The 14,419-nt window shown below is 27.8% G+C and overlaps 2 protein-coding genes and 1 long non-coding RNA gene across 3 annotated transcripts in view; all 3 read right to left on the bottom strand.

Annotated features, from left to right (window-relative positions):
* Positions 1-1,880: 1,880 nt before the first annotated feature.
* LOC122633022 lies at positions 1,881-11,170 on the bottom strand. Its single transcript, XR_006327992.1, has 2 exons — positions 11,139-11,170; positions 1,881-2,020 (listed from the first exon to the last, which is right to left on the bottom strand). It is a non-coding gene; the product is annotated as an uncharacterized LOC122633022 (long non-coding RNA).
* LOC122633019 (elongation of very long chain fatty acids protein 6) lies at positions 2,055-11,686 on the bottom strand. Its single transcript, XM_043820453.1, has 3 exons — positions 11,524-11,686; positions 6,019-6,535; positions 2,055-2,718 (listed from the first exon to the last, which is right to left on the bottom strand). Exons 2-3 carry the CDS (start codon positions 6,342-6,344, stop codon positions 2,106-2,108), a joined length of 939 nt encoding a protein of 312 aa, XP_043676388.1. The 5' UTR covers positions 6,345-6,535; positions 11,524-11,686; the 3' UTR covers positions 2,055-2,105.
* Positions 11,687-13,379: 1,693 nt separating this feature from the next.
* Positions 13,380-14,419, bottom strand: part of LOC122633020 (BTB/POZ domain-containing adapter for CUL3-mediated RhoA degradation protein 3) — a 5,539-nt gene continuing 4,499 nt past the window's right edge. The window contains exon 5 of the mRNA XM_043820454.1: positions 13,380-13,610. Within this exon, the coding sequence (XP_043676389.1) occupies positions 13,546-13,610 (65 nt within the window). The 3' untranslated portion in view covers positions 13,380-13,545. The remainder of the gene's footprint in view (positions 13,611-14,419) is intronic.

Below are 14,419 nucleotides of genomic sequence, written 5' to 3'. Positions count from 1 at the left end.
AGCATACGAGAGAACATAACAACGACAAACGAATCGAACTCTAACTTATCGAACGGTAGCATAATATAATATATATATGTATATAAACGTCGATGCAATTGGATTCAAAGAATCTTCTTCTTTTTCCTTTCTTTTCGTTCTTTTTTATTTATTTATTTATTTATTTATTTTTTGTTTGTTTCCTTTTCATTAAAGAATCATAAAACGCCTGTGTCAAAGGGGAATCTTATTTCGTACGTGACTCACATCTTCTCCTCGACTTTTCTTTTTATTTATTTTAGATTTCTTTTTTTTTTTTGAATTTTATTTATTTAGTCATTTATTTAATTATTATATTATCATTGTCGCACATTTTGTATTTTTGTTTCTCTTTTCATTTTTTTTTCTTTTTATTTTATTTTATTTTATTTTTTTTTTCTTTTTTCTATCATTCATCGACCTGTTATGTTTTAGGAATGCGCCTGTTACGTTTAGGAAAATATTTTATAGGCCGACGAGGAGAGTGAGTCGGAAAAAGAAAAGGAAACAAAATAGTAATAATAATTATTATTATTATAATAATTATAATTATAATAACAACAATAATAATAATAAGAATAATAATAATAATAATAATAATAATAATAATAATAATAATAATAATAATAAATTGCTAATGGAAATTTTAGCGAAGGAGTCCGTCATATTGTCAATATGTACTTTTCTTCTTTTGTTGTTTTTTTTTACTTTTTATTGTTTTTATTGATTTTTTCAAAATTTTCTCCTCCCCCACCCGTCTGCCAATCTCTCGCTCTTTGTAATTCCCTCCTTTGCAATTATTTCTATCCGTCCAATCAAACAGAAAAAAAAAAGAGAAAGAGAGAGAGAGAGAGAGAAAGAAAGAGAGAAAGAATGGAGGGAGACGGGAAGAAGTTCAAAATCTAGAAAAAAAAAGAATAAAAAAATAAAAAATGGATCATCTCGATCGATTGGCGTGATCGAAGACAGCGTATTTAAATCGGCGAATAATTATGGAGATTAATTTGTGCGGTCTTGTATAAAAAATAAAAATAAAAAACAAGAAACCCTAACGAGAAAGAGAGAGAGAGAGAGAGAGAGATTCGATAATAATTAATTATCATCATCATTATTAATCATCAATATCATCAATATAATCAATTACTATTACTATTATTATTATTAATATTATTATTATTATCTATTCATTTATCCTCTAGGAGGTGGGAATGAAAATTATTCTATGAGGTTTATCTCCTCGCTATTTTACCACCACCCTCAATCTCTACAACCCCTTGAAAATAGTCTAACTCCACACTTATGTGTATATGTGTGTACGTATATATATATATATTTATATAATATAAATATATATATATATATATATTGCAGTTAACGCAAAAAAAAAGGAAAAGAAAAATTATAGTAACGGTGTATCCCAAAAAGAAAACAAAAATAAAATGTAATATAATACAATAAAATAAAATAAAATAGAATAAAATAATAATAATAATAATAATAATAATAATATAATAAGAAGAAGAAAAAGAAAGAAAAGAAGATTATTATAATTATTTAAAAAATCTATTAAGGAATATATTGAACAATAATGCACGGATACCGCGAAAAGGATGTTCCAACTAAGAAACAACAAAAAAGAAAAAAGAAAAAAGAAAGAAGAAAAATAATATACCTATACATATAATAATAATAATAATAATAATAATAATAATAGTAAAATAAAATAAAATAGAAAAGAAAGAAAAGAAGCAAGCAAACAAACAAACAAACAAAAAAAGAAAGCTGGATGAGCCGGTGGTAAAAAGGGCGAGAAGGGTTGAGGCTTGCTGCTCTTAAGAGCTAAAAATTTGTTGTTTTTCTTGTTGTTGTTGTTGTTGGTTCGCTTTTAATGAAGAAAGCCTTGTCCATTAAACAATTATCATTTGCTTTCTCATTTAGCGAGCACCATAATTGTTATGCGTTATTTTGTGTGTGTGTTATCTCTCTCTTTCTCTCTCTCTCTCTCCCTCATTTTATTTCACTATTCTAGCTTCTTTTTCTTCTTTTTTTTTTCTTCTCTGAAATTCTTCTTCTTTGTTGTTGCCTTCTTAATTTTCCTTCAGTTTACCATTCGCGTATTTCGTTGGTACGACCATATGGTCTTCCATCGTCATAGACGTGGTAGACGAAGACGCCGTAATCATACCGTTAGTATATAACTTCTTCATAGATTTTCTCGTGGAGTCTCTGCCCAAATAGGCCTTGTGGAAGAACTGTGCGAATAGGACGAAATAACTGAAGTACATAGCCAGGCTAAGCCTGATGTTTAATCGTGATATGTGACACTCCGACTGTCCTTGTTTCAGGTACTGATAAGCCCACACGTTTATGGCACAGCCCATCACCATTTGTGACAATTGCAATCCCGTGACCAGCATCGAGATCCATTTTGGTGGCGAATAACGCATAGCCTTTAATGCGTAATAGCTATACATCAACGAATGAACGCAATAATTCATTACGATGAACCATCTTGCCGATGACGCGTATTCCGTATATGAGAACCATGAATATAGCAACACGGTTATGTGGTGATACCAATGTAAAAATATCAATGGCTGTTTACGTAGAACAATGAACACGGTATCACCTAGCTCCGGTAACTTCGATAACACGAACATCCATGTCCAAAAGCCCGACACTCGGTCTTGAACGATGAAACTGAAACAATTAAAAAAAAAAAAAGAAAAAAAAAGAAAAAAAAAAGAAATAAGGAAAAAATAATGTGAGAATTATTCGTTGGTTCGATAAGATCCTTAATAAGGATCTTTATTATAAGGGGTTCTTTTATAACCCCATTTTTTTTTTCTGACGACTACAGCTAAATTATAAGTTTGTGTGTGTTTTATATATATATATATATATCAAATATAAAAACTTTCGACATTATACTTCGTTAAATGTGTTTGCAATTATGTTTCGCAAAAGATTCTGACTGTCGAAATAGAAAGTTTATGTTAATATGATTGCATGAAATTGTTATAATAATAATTATTATTATTATTGTGTTAAGAAATAATGACATTGTTAAAAGAATATAATGCAGCAAATAAATTTAAAAATACAATGTGTGTGTGTGTGTGTGTCGATATTAATATCCTCTTTAACTCATTACTTATATATTTTTAAATAGATAAGCAAAATCATTATCACGTAGTTATATAATGTGAACTTTGTTATATCATTGCTAATATTAATATTAATGTGTGTGTATGTGTGTAGATTTCATTGTATATACGTGTGTACATATATATATTTTCTTTTTCAAATCCACAATCCGAGATCATTGAAAAATTAAAAGCAGAATTATAATATTTAATTATATTGTTTGATGAATTTTTTATTGAATTATCGTAAGTACGCGAATTGATTTAATTGCATTACTTGAACACGGATTACGAAATCAACGTTTAATCGAAAACAAAACTGAGAAGACTGCGAATTAAATAATTTGCAAAAATATGTGTTTGTGTGTATTTCATATCGTTTTATTATCAACGACATAACTTACTTGAACTGGTGATTAAGAGAGTCATTTAATTCACGAGATATTAAAAGACATACGTTTTTTTTGTTATACTGACAATAATTTTAAAAGTTTTAAATAGGATGAAGAAATAACGATGACTGAAAAATTCGCTGTTTTTCCTTTCTTTTTTTCTTTCACTTCAAGACGCGTTTCGTTTCAAAAAAAAAAAAAAAAAAATATTGTACGTATAAAACAAACAGAAAATATCGCAATTTTTTTTAAGGACATATATTAAAAAAATATTACTTACTGTTTCTTTCAGTTTGTCTTCGTTATAGGAAAAAAATATATATATACATATATACATACGTAAATAAGAAAAAAAAAATAGAAAAAAAAAAGATAATGATAATTTTTTTTTTAAATATACATATATATATAATTGTAGTCCAAATACGATTATGCCAAAATACTTTACTTAATTATCACAACTGTTACTATTATCCTTTTATCTTATAATCGACTTTGACTATCGCAAAATAGAGTTGTTTGTTAAAATTCAAATGTGCATGTCCCACTTCAATATTTGTACGAGATACATAATAACAAAATTACGATAACGTTGCAAATGAAAAAAGAAAAAAATAAGTAAAAAAAAAAAAAGAAAAAAGAAAATAAAATAAAACAAAATAAATGAAACATGTAAAGTTTATATCGTAAGGACCAAGTGTAAATTTCAAAATTATATTTATTTAAGATTTATATTTCTTTTTATGTACGATAAGTATAATAAAGTGGGGAAAAAAAAAAGCATTACGAATGTTTAATCAAACAAGATCATGGATTGAAGACTTCTTAAGCGTTATAAAAAAAAAATAAAAAAAAATGGAAAGAAAAAGAAAAAAGAGAATGAATGATCATGTATAATATTGTTATAAATATTAATAAATAGACAAAAAAGAAAAGAAAAGAAAAAAGGAATGATAATATACATAATCTGCGTTCCATCGAAACTATATAAGAATAACAAACCTGTTGAAGAAGAAAAAGAAGAAGAAAAAATTATTGGACAAGAATAATAATTGATGGATCATATTATACATATTTAATACGTGAACAACTTAATTTATATGATTATATGATCTTGAAAATATATAATATTTCTTCGAGATGTTCTTTAGAATATTTCTTTTTTCCTTTTTTTAAAAGATTAAAAAATTACAAGCCTATCTTCTTAAATAATTACAAGACTAAACTACAACTTTAAATTGACTGTTACAACATAACGATCTACTCTATGAACTTTTTACTTTACTGCAAATTACGTACGAATAATTCTGTTCTTTTTTTTTTTTTTTTTTTTTTTTTTACTATTATTACTACTACTATTATTATTATCCCCACGATTTTCTTTGCGAAGTAATAATCATAGATATTTATGTATATTTACTTTGAAAATATTATATAAAAAAAACAAACTTTACGAACAATTCGTCGTAATAATGAATCATTTTTTACGATAATAGAAATGATGTCATGTGAAAAGATTAAAGTCCGAGAATTTAAGTAGTTTATTTTTGAAAGGGGGAAAAGAAAAGAAAATAAGAAAGAACTAATTATCGTTAATTGTTCGCTAATTCTACTTCCTCTTCTTCATTGTTTACTCTTCCTTTTTATCCTACAATCTTGTTTGCATAAAATCTACATCAATGAAATATTTTTGGAGAGAGAAGAAAAAAACCAAAATCGATATTTCCCCTCCCCCCCCCTCTCTCTCTCTCTCTCGTTTTATTTTTTACTTTTTCTTATTTTGTTCGAATATAAAAAAAAAATTGCATTACCAACGCTATTACCGACATTACATAATATTATTGAAAATAAATGCACGCGAAAAAGAAAAAAAAAAAAAAAGAGAAGAGAAACGGAAATCATAAATTGCTCTTCTCATCCTCCATTTTCTTCTTCACGATCGTCTTAATTTTTTCTTTCCTTGTAAAAAGCTTCATTTGAATACAATTTACATTACCAATGAAGTATTCGATTTTTCAACGAGAAAAAAGAAAGAAAGAAAAAAAAAAAGAAAAATATCTGATCTCTTTCGTTTTATTTATTTATTTATTTATTTATTTATTTATTTATTTAAATCCAATATTTATTTTATTCGAATAAAAATCTATATTACTAATGTATTATCGATATATTGCTCAATATTTTTATATAATATAATAATAAAAACAAAAAATACCATAAATTGTTACTTCCTTTTCTTTTTTTTTCTTTTTTAATCCTTTTAATTCCTAAGAAAATATATATCTCGATTCGAAGGAAAAAAGAAAAAAAGAGAGAAAGAGAGAGCGAGAGAGCAAGAGACAAAAAGAAAGAAAAATAAAATATAAATTTTTTTTTGTTCTTTTCTTTTCTTTTTTTTTTCCCCCCCATTAATCCTCTTATTAGAATAGTATAAAAAAGAAGAGAGAGAAAAAAATTCTTACCTTGGTATACAAACACTGTAATAAAGTCCATGATTCCTGAGCACGTGAATGAATTCAGTCGCCGTTCTGGTGAATCCAATAATGGAGAACGATGCTAATAGGGTGTTCCATAGAGTGAGTATACCTCGTAGTTCGAACTTCGGTCTACTAGCCATGTAATGTTGACCACCAAAAATTAATATCATATATATACCACAATAATAAAATGCACTTGTCCAATGTTTCAACATCCATGCTCTTGTATCCTGATGCATAAACTTTTCTTCGAAATTAAAGACGTACGAGTAATTTGGAGAAGTCACTTCCATGTAATCCATTTTGTTCATCTTGAAATATTTTTATTTCGTTCGTAATTTTTTTTTTTATTTGTTTGTTTGTTTGTTTGTTTGTTTCTCTCTCTCTCTTTCTTTTTCTATCTCTTTTTTTTTTTTTTAATTTATTTTTCCGTTCCCCCCACTCGTTTACTTATCGCCCACACGATATATTTCCCTATATCAATGTTTCACGTGGATATATTCTGCACAAAGAAGAAAACAAAAAATAACATAATTTACTTCACAACAATCTTATATATGAATCATAGTACGTACATACATATATACATACACACAGAGATACAATGAAATATACGAAATATAATTGTAATCGCGATCACGATTATAAAAAAAAAAAAAAATGAAATTAATTTGAATCAATCGTCGATATGACATGATTTATTTTATTCGATATTTCGTAATAATAATCTCATTAAATCAAAATCGATGATGATATTTTAATGCCTACACGTAATATATTTTCACGAGGTATTAATACGACACGAAAGTCGTGCGTCATATCAATTTTTTTAAAAATGGATGATGAACCATTGTTTGCTCTGTATCAATATATAGGGTGATCGTAACCTAAGGATTTCTATCAACGACAGAACATTCTTCTTTTCTTTTCTTTTTATTATAATTTTTTTTCTCTGCCTCTCTCTTTTATCGAATTAATTAAATAATTATATGAGAGAGAGAAAGAGAGAGAAAGAGAGAAAGAGAAAAAAAAAAGAGAGGAAGAATTCTTTGCGTTATACCTGTTACCACTCATAAAACACCTGTTGTGTCTGTGTTTTTGTGTGGTTTCCTATTTTATTTTATTTTATTTTATTTTATTTCTTTTTCCTTCCTACACCAGCGTTAATGTGATTTAGAACGTAAAGAATTACTACCGCAAGCCGTACATATACTAACACCAAAGCCGATCAACATAGTTCAAACAAAACGATTACTTTTTACGATATCAATCGTAACACGATTAAAGTCTCAAACGATATCTTTCCTAAACGAATATTATCATTTTTATACGGAATGGGACAAAACAAAAATTCTTAAGTGATATTAAGTAAAAAAAAAAAAAAAAAAAGATAAAAAATTGGAAATCAGAAAAATCAGAAAACCGAGAAAAAATAAAAAATAATTAAATAAATTAGTTTAATACATTTTCGAAAGAAGATAATCCGATTTATAATATACATCACTTAGTATGATATATATATATATAAGTAAATAAATAAATAAATAAATAAATAAATAAATAAATAAATGAAAAATCAAAATTATTATTATTCCATCGTGAATATTATCTCCAAATATAGACAATATTTTTATCGTTTATAAAAAGAAAACAAAATATAACAAAAAGTATTAGTGTTAAAATCGTCTAAAAACTTTGAGTCCACCCTATACGTATATAATCGATTCGCAAATGGCTGAATGTTTATTTTGATATATGCACGTGTGTGTGAGAGTGTACATATTCGTATTATGATTTTACAATCTAATGAAACAGAATGTACATGTGTATGTATATGTGTGTGTGGGTGTGTACGATAAAAAAGAAAGAGAGAGAGAGAGAGAGAGAGAGAAAGAACCACTCATTCTTTTCATTCGACATATCTAGTTCATTGCTATGCGGTCTTTCATTTGGCAACTCGTAAAATCCTTCCGTATAAACTATAAAGAGCGCAAGCATATCTCCGAGATTGATCCATCCGGAAATCTCGGTCACTTTTAACGCGTGTATAAGAGAGAAAGAGAAAGGGAGAGAGAGAGAGAGAGAGAGAGAGAGAGAGAGAGAGAGAGAGAGAAATTTTTCTCATTGATATCTACAAATTAATGTAAACACAACATAGACATACAATACAAAAAAAAAAAAAAGAAATATTTGGCATTGGTCATTGTGATCGATCGGTAAATGAAATAAAACAAAACAAAAAAATAATCAATTAACGATCGATGATTTTTGATTAATTATCGACACGATATTTAATATGGCGAAAGAAAAAAAGGAAAGGTAAGAAAGATGTTATTACAGTTCTATAATAAAGTAATACAAATAAATGGAAAAATTAAAGATATTATTAGATCGAATTAAAGATAAAAGTTAAATACGTGTAAATAGATAAGAGGTAGAAAGGATATAAATTTCTTAGTACAATCTTTATCTTCTATATATATATATATATATATATATATATATATATAAAGGAAAGAAAGAATAAAGAAGCAAAAAAGAAAAGAGAAAAAGAACAAGTTACAATCTTGCAAAATAAAAAGTAAAAAATGAATGACCTTCCAAGTCGAATAAAAACTACAGAAAGACAGAGAGATGGGGGGGGGGGGAGAGAGAGAAAGAGAGAGAGGGAAAGAGAGAGAACATTCAAACCAGTTATACCTACGAGGAAAACGAAGGTGAAATAGTCAAGAAAAAGAAACATGACATAATATTTCAATCAACTTCAAATTGAGAAAATTACATAATATTCAAACGATCTATACTATTTACTGTTTCTTTAATAAGGAAAAAAAAAAAGGGAAAAAAAAGAGGAAGAAAAAGAAAAATGAATAAAAATGATTTTGTTAAATCACGTTATATAGACGTACACGTGTGTATGTGAAAAAAGAAGAAAGAAAAAGGAGGATAAAAAAAAGAGAAAACAAAATACAGGAAGATGACGTTGTTGAATTGAAGCAAATGAAATTAAAGATAAAAAAAGGAAGAAAAAAAAATGGAGAAGTAAAAGAAATACACAAAGTAAAAGAATAAATTAAACGACTTAAAAATTCGAAGGATCTTTATGATCTCTCTCTCTCTCTCTCTCTCTCTCTCTCTCTCTCTCTCTCTCTCTCTCTCTCTCTTTGTTTTTCTTTCTCTCTTTTTCTTTCGTTATAAGCGATAAAAAAAGAACGACGAACTCGAGAAATATTGCGAACGAATCACGAAGGAATAGAATGACTCGACAACGGAAGCGCACGAATCGCGTATGGAAAAGACGAAAGGTGATAGGCCGAGAAGAAGAAAAGATGACGAATATCGTCGTAAAGCAACGAACCGGTATCGTGCCACCGTTATACACAGCATCACCATACCACCAACGAACATGAGGTAACTACTAACAACAGCAATAGCAATAGCAACAGCAACAGTAGAATAGAACAGAACAGAACAGAACAGAACAGAGATGAACATATGCAAACACACTGAGGGAGGTTAGAGTGCACAATCCCGGTTCGCGTTCACGAATTAAGGTCGAGAGCCCTCGTGTGAAAATATATTACATAGTATGTATATATATATATATATACATACATAGTTATGTATATATATGTATATATATGTATATATATGTATGTATGTCTCTGTCCTAACCTTTCGGTGTGAAAATGAATTAGAGAGAAAGGGATATAATGTACGTTGATAACATACGAGAGAAAGAAGAGACTATGCTGAACGAAATGTAGACATCAGGGGTGATGAAAAAAAAAAAAATCAACGAAACAAAAAAATAAAAAAAAAATTTTTTTTTTTTTTAGATCACGCCACTCTCGGCATCGATATGTATCGCGCGAGAAAGAGAGAGTACAATTTCCACTTTTATTTACTTTATATCTATTTTTTTTCTGGTTTTTTTTTTCTTCTTTATCGTGGTCAAATTAAAATAAATCGTAAAGAAAATTCAAAAGGGCGGACGACTCTACTTTATCGGCTCGTCCGACACACGAGAAAGAAAGAGAGAGAGAAATAAAGAAAGAAAGAGAGAGAAGGAAAATTTGTGAAATTGATACTAAGTGTACTCTTCTTTTTCATCTATATAAACATATACAAATTATACACAATATATATATATATATACATATATATATATATTGTGACTGATATGTGTACATATATATATATATATCCATCTTTATCTCTCCCCTCTTTCTGTCTTTCTCTCTCTTTTACAAGCACGTTCTCCCATAATAAAATCGAAATAATCGTGATTATATACGCTAACTTACCGACGAGAGGAAGAAGAAGAAGAAGAAGTGTGTAATATAATAAACGAGTGGTTTATTCGTTCGCTATTAAGATGAAAAATTTTCTTCTACCGGCTCCTCCCTTCTCTCTCTCTCTCTCTCTCTCTCTCTCTTCCTTATTTTAATATCTTCGTTATTCACAAGAATAAAGTTGACATTATTTTGTGGATAGCGCACGATGAGGTTTCCTCGAAGTCTCCGAGAGAAATGGCTAACTAAGCCGCCTAGCTTTTACCGATTTTCTTTTTCGTTAATAAACTCTCTCTATCTCTCTCTAATTCTCTCTCTCTCTCTCTATAGATATATATACATATATAAATATAAATGTATATTCGTTTCCAAGAAAATTATTCACACCGAAGATTTTATAATACTCCGAAAGTCCTTCGTCGTTTATGTTATACAATAACTACATATTTAACGCGCAAAACGAAATTTTGTTGATCGTAAAAAAAAAAAAAAAAAAAAAAAATAGAAAATATTTTTTCTCTTTTACTATGAATTGTTAAGAGTATTTTATATACACACACAAGCACGCACAAGAACGAACAGGCACACGTACACACTCGCACACGCACATATAATACGGTTTATATATATATATATGTATGTGTATGTATGTATATATCTATATGTATATATCTATCTTTCTATCTCTCTTTCTTTCGTAGCTTTCGTCTTCTTGACGAATCGTTATGTCTGGCTCCGTTTTCCTCTTGACGAAGAAAATCGATAGATAAACAATGTTGAAAGGCAACGTGCGCGTTCGTAACACAAAACCTCTCTCTTTCTCTCTCTCTCTCTCTTCTTTTCTATCGTATATATCGTATTCTCTTTCTAACTGTATCTATCTCTTCGTCTCTGTTTCACACTCTCACTCACTCTCTCTCTCTCTCTCTTTCTTTCTGTCTAAATAATAACGTGTCGTCGAAGTTGTTTCTCGGTATCTTTAGTAAATTATCTATCTTTCTTTCTTTATCACTCTATTTATCTATCTATCTATCTAATTATCTATCTATCTATCTATCTATCTATCTATCTATCTATCTTTTCGTAGAATTTCTTCTCGCCTAATTACTACGCGCCTGTAAGATACGTTTAATCTACTACGTGTGTGTATATATGTATGTATGTGTGCGCACATGTATATCTTTTTAAAACGCACTATTATAATATTCGAGTCAAACCCGGTCTCTCTAACGTTCTTTGCACGATGGCTCGCTTTTTTTTCTTTCTTTCTTTCTTTCTTTTTCTTTTTGTTTAATCGTACTTGTCCACGCTTTACCGTGTACACCGTGCAATGTGCTCCGCGAGACTAACGCTGTTCCGTGTTTAACGCTAACGGATAAGTAGCGCCACTGACTTATCGTTTCACAGTGGGTGGGACGATACAAGGTTGAACTCGATGCTGATTGGCTGTTAAAGATGGCTCGTGTTTATCGACCAATCGACCGATGGCGATCGTCTTCTCTGATAGGTCGTATTATAAACGCGTGATCCTGATGTATCTGTATTATCTACCAATAGTTTTCAATATAAAATAAATTATAATTATTATATACCGTAAAGAATATTGAAAAATATAAGCCATTTTTTTCCTATTAAAATAATGTCCTTTTGAAAAAGAAACAAAGAAATAGGAAACGAAATTTTCGTTAAAATCTTTCTTGTTCTCAATGAAATTTATTTTCGTCAATAATTCATTAGTTTTTGTTTTTTTCACACCCGTTATCGTATTCTCATGTCGCACTCTGACGGCCATTTATGTAACTAACGGTTTACAACGTAGTCACGTTTCTAATATATTGTTTATCTTTTAATCCTGTACGACGTCTCCTAGCGGTCGCTTGTGTTATACTTCTCTCTTGAATTATAAGTTGGTTATTATTAAAATTATCTTATTTGTTAAATAACGCTCGCAGTTTACAATTTGTAAGTGGAGGTAAGTGGATGTAAAATTATATATTGTTAAAACGTGCGTAGAGGAAAAGATTCGTTTAGAAAATACAATATGTCGTCGAACATAACCTATTCATTTTGATACATTTTAATATCTATAATGTATTATATAGAGATATATCGATAGATAAATCATTTTCATAAGGAAATATATTTTTATTACCTCGTCTTTTTCTTTTTCTTTTTTTAAATATTTAATTTAATGTTCAAGAATACACGTATCAACTTCAACTCCTCCGTTGAAATATTTAATGAATATTTAGTGGTGTCTAACAGTGTAAGGTACAGAAGGTACAGGAAGAAAATTATGTTTAAGTTTCTTATATATATGTATATATATATATATACACATTGTATTTTACATATAATATAATTTCAATTGCAAATATAATAATGTATGTCGTTATGCATCTTGAAACTATAATAGAGGATACAATTATATTTTTTTAATTATATTATTTCACATATATCAAGTATATATTATTGATATAAGATATAAGATGGTATACAAGATTCTTGGCACATAATTTATAATTTAAAACATTTTTCAATTATATGTATCAATTTTTTAGTTTTACATTAATACACTTTTAATATTTATATATTGATAACGACAAAGATGGACTCAATTTTAAGAATGTTATTTTTTATGAACACTAGGAATCGTTTAAACAATATTTATCAATTGTAACAAAGTATAAAATATTCATTTCGAAATTACTAAGAATTATTAGAGAATACATTACAATTAAATAGAACTATACCGAAATTCGTTTCAAATTGATTCAAATCGGTTCATTTTGGCATTTCGCATTGTCTGTTATATGTTAACATTATTTATGTTATATATGTAGAAATATTTTTTAATAGAAAAAATTTCTGAAAGACTATTCCACATTTCAAAAACAAAAGGATAGTATTAGAAATTAATATATCTTTTGAAAACTATAGATATAAAAATATAATTATTATTTGATCAGAAAATAAGATAATCTGATTAATTTTGATAACAATAATAATATGACATATATAATGTTACACGGATACATCATGTTACATGGTTTTTATGTGTTATTCTAAACACACAATAATCTTTCTTTTCTTTTTTTGCGAAATCATAAATTTCTGCTCGGATAAAAGATATACCTGAATTTTTTTAATTTAATCAATAAAAAAAAAAAAAAATCTTTGATTATAAGCAACATATTTTCTTTCTTATAAATTGTAATCACTTCTCTAGCTGCAGCATGTATTTAAATCTCGCCCTCCCTCTGTCTGTTTGTCCCTGTCCACCTGTGCATACATCCATATATATTACTTTACTTAACATTCTATTAAAAATCATTTTGATATATAACGATATCTATAATCTAAATTTAACTCATTTTTATATATCACACCGTAAGAATGGTCTAAAAATTTTTATATCTCATGCCATGTATATTATATATTTATATTATTAATCAGATATTAGTAATATCTGGTAATACTGTAATAATTGTTTTATAATTTACAAAAAAAAACACCCTGTCGTATTATCAATCACTATTACATGAATACAATAACTGGCCCCCACTTCCTGTAAAATGATTGATTTTACCTGTTTCGTATAAGATATTTTTCGTAATCACATAAATATATTAAGAAACGTATCGATCGAATTCAAATGATAAAAATAATTATATCATATAATTGGACATTTAACCCTTAACAAACTAGATTTATTGACTGCTATGTTTTTTTAAACATTTTATTTCAAACACCATTTGATTCTACTGTTATACAAATAAGAATGAAAAAAATTACCTCATTATACTTTTATATTAATTATTGAATTTATTATATATATATATATATATATATATATATATATATATATATATATATGTCATAATTAAATGTTGCAGTCTCATGAATTACATCAGAGTAGAGAAGGGTTAAATTATAGTATGTCCATACTATATATCATTCAAACGAACATAGCTATATACTATCAACTGTAGTAATAAGAAGGATCAAACATTTTTTTATACATATATCTAAGTATCTAATATTTATAACTCTGCACAATGCAAAATTATAGGAACTTGAAATCAGTTTTT

Source organism: Vespula pensylvanica, chromosome 11, assembly GCF_014466175.1.
Source record: "Vespula pensylvanica isolate Volc-1 chromosome 11, ASM1446617v1, whole genome shotgun sequence".
Taxonomy (NCBI): domain Eukaryota; kingdom Metazoa; phylum Arthropoda; class Insecta; order Hymenoptera; family Vespidae; genus Vespula; species Vespula pensylvanica.
This window is presented reverse-complemented; position numbering and strand designations above follow the sequence as displayed.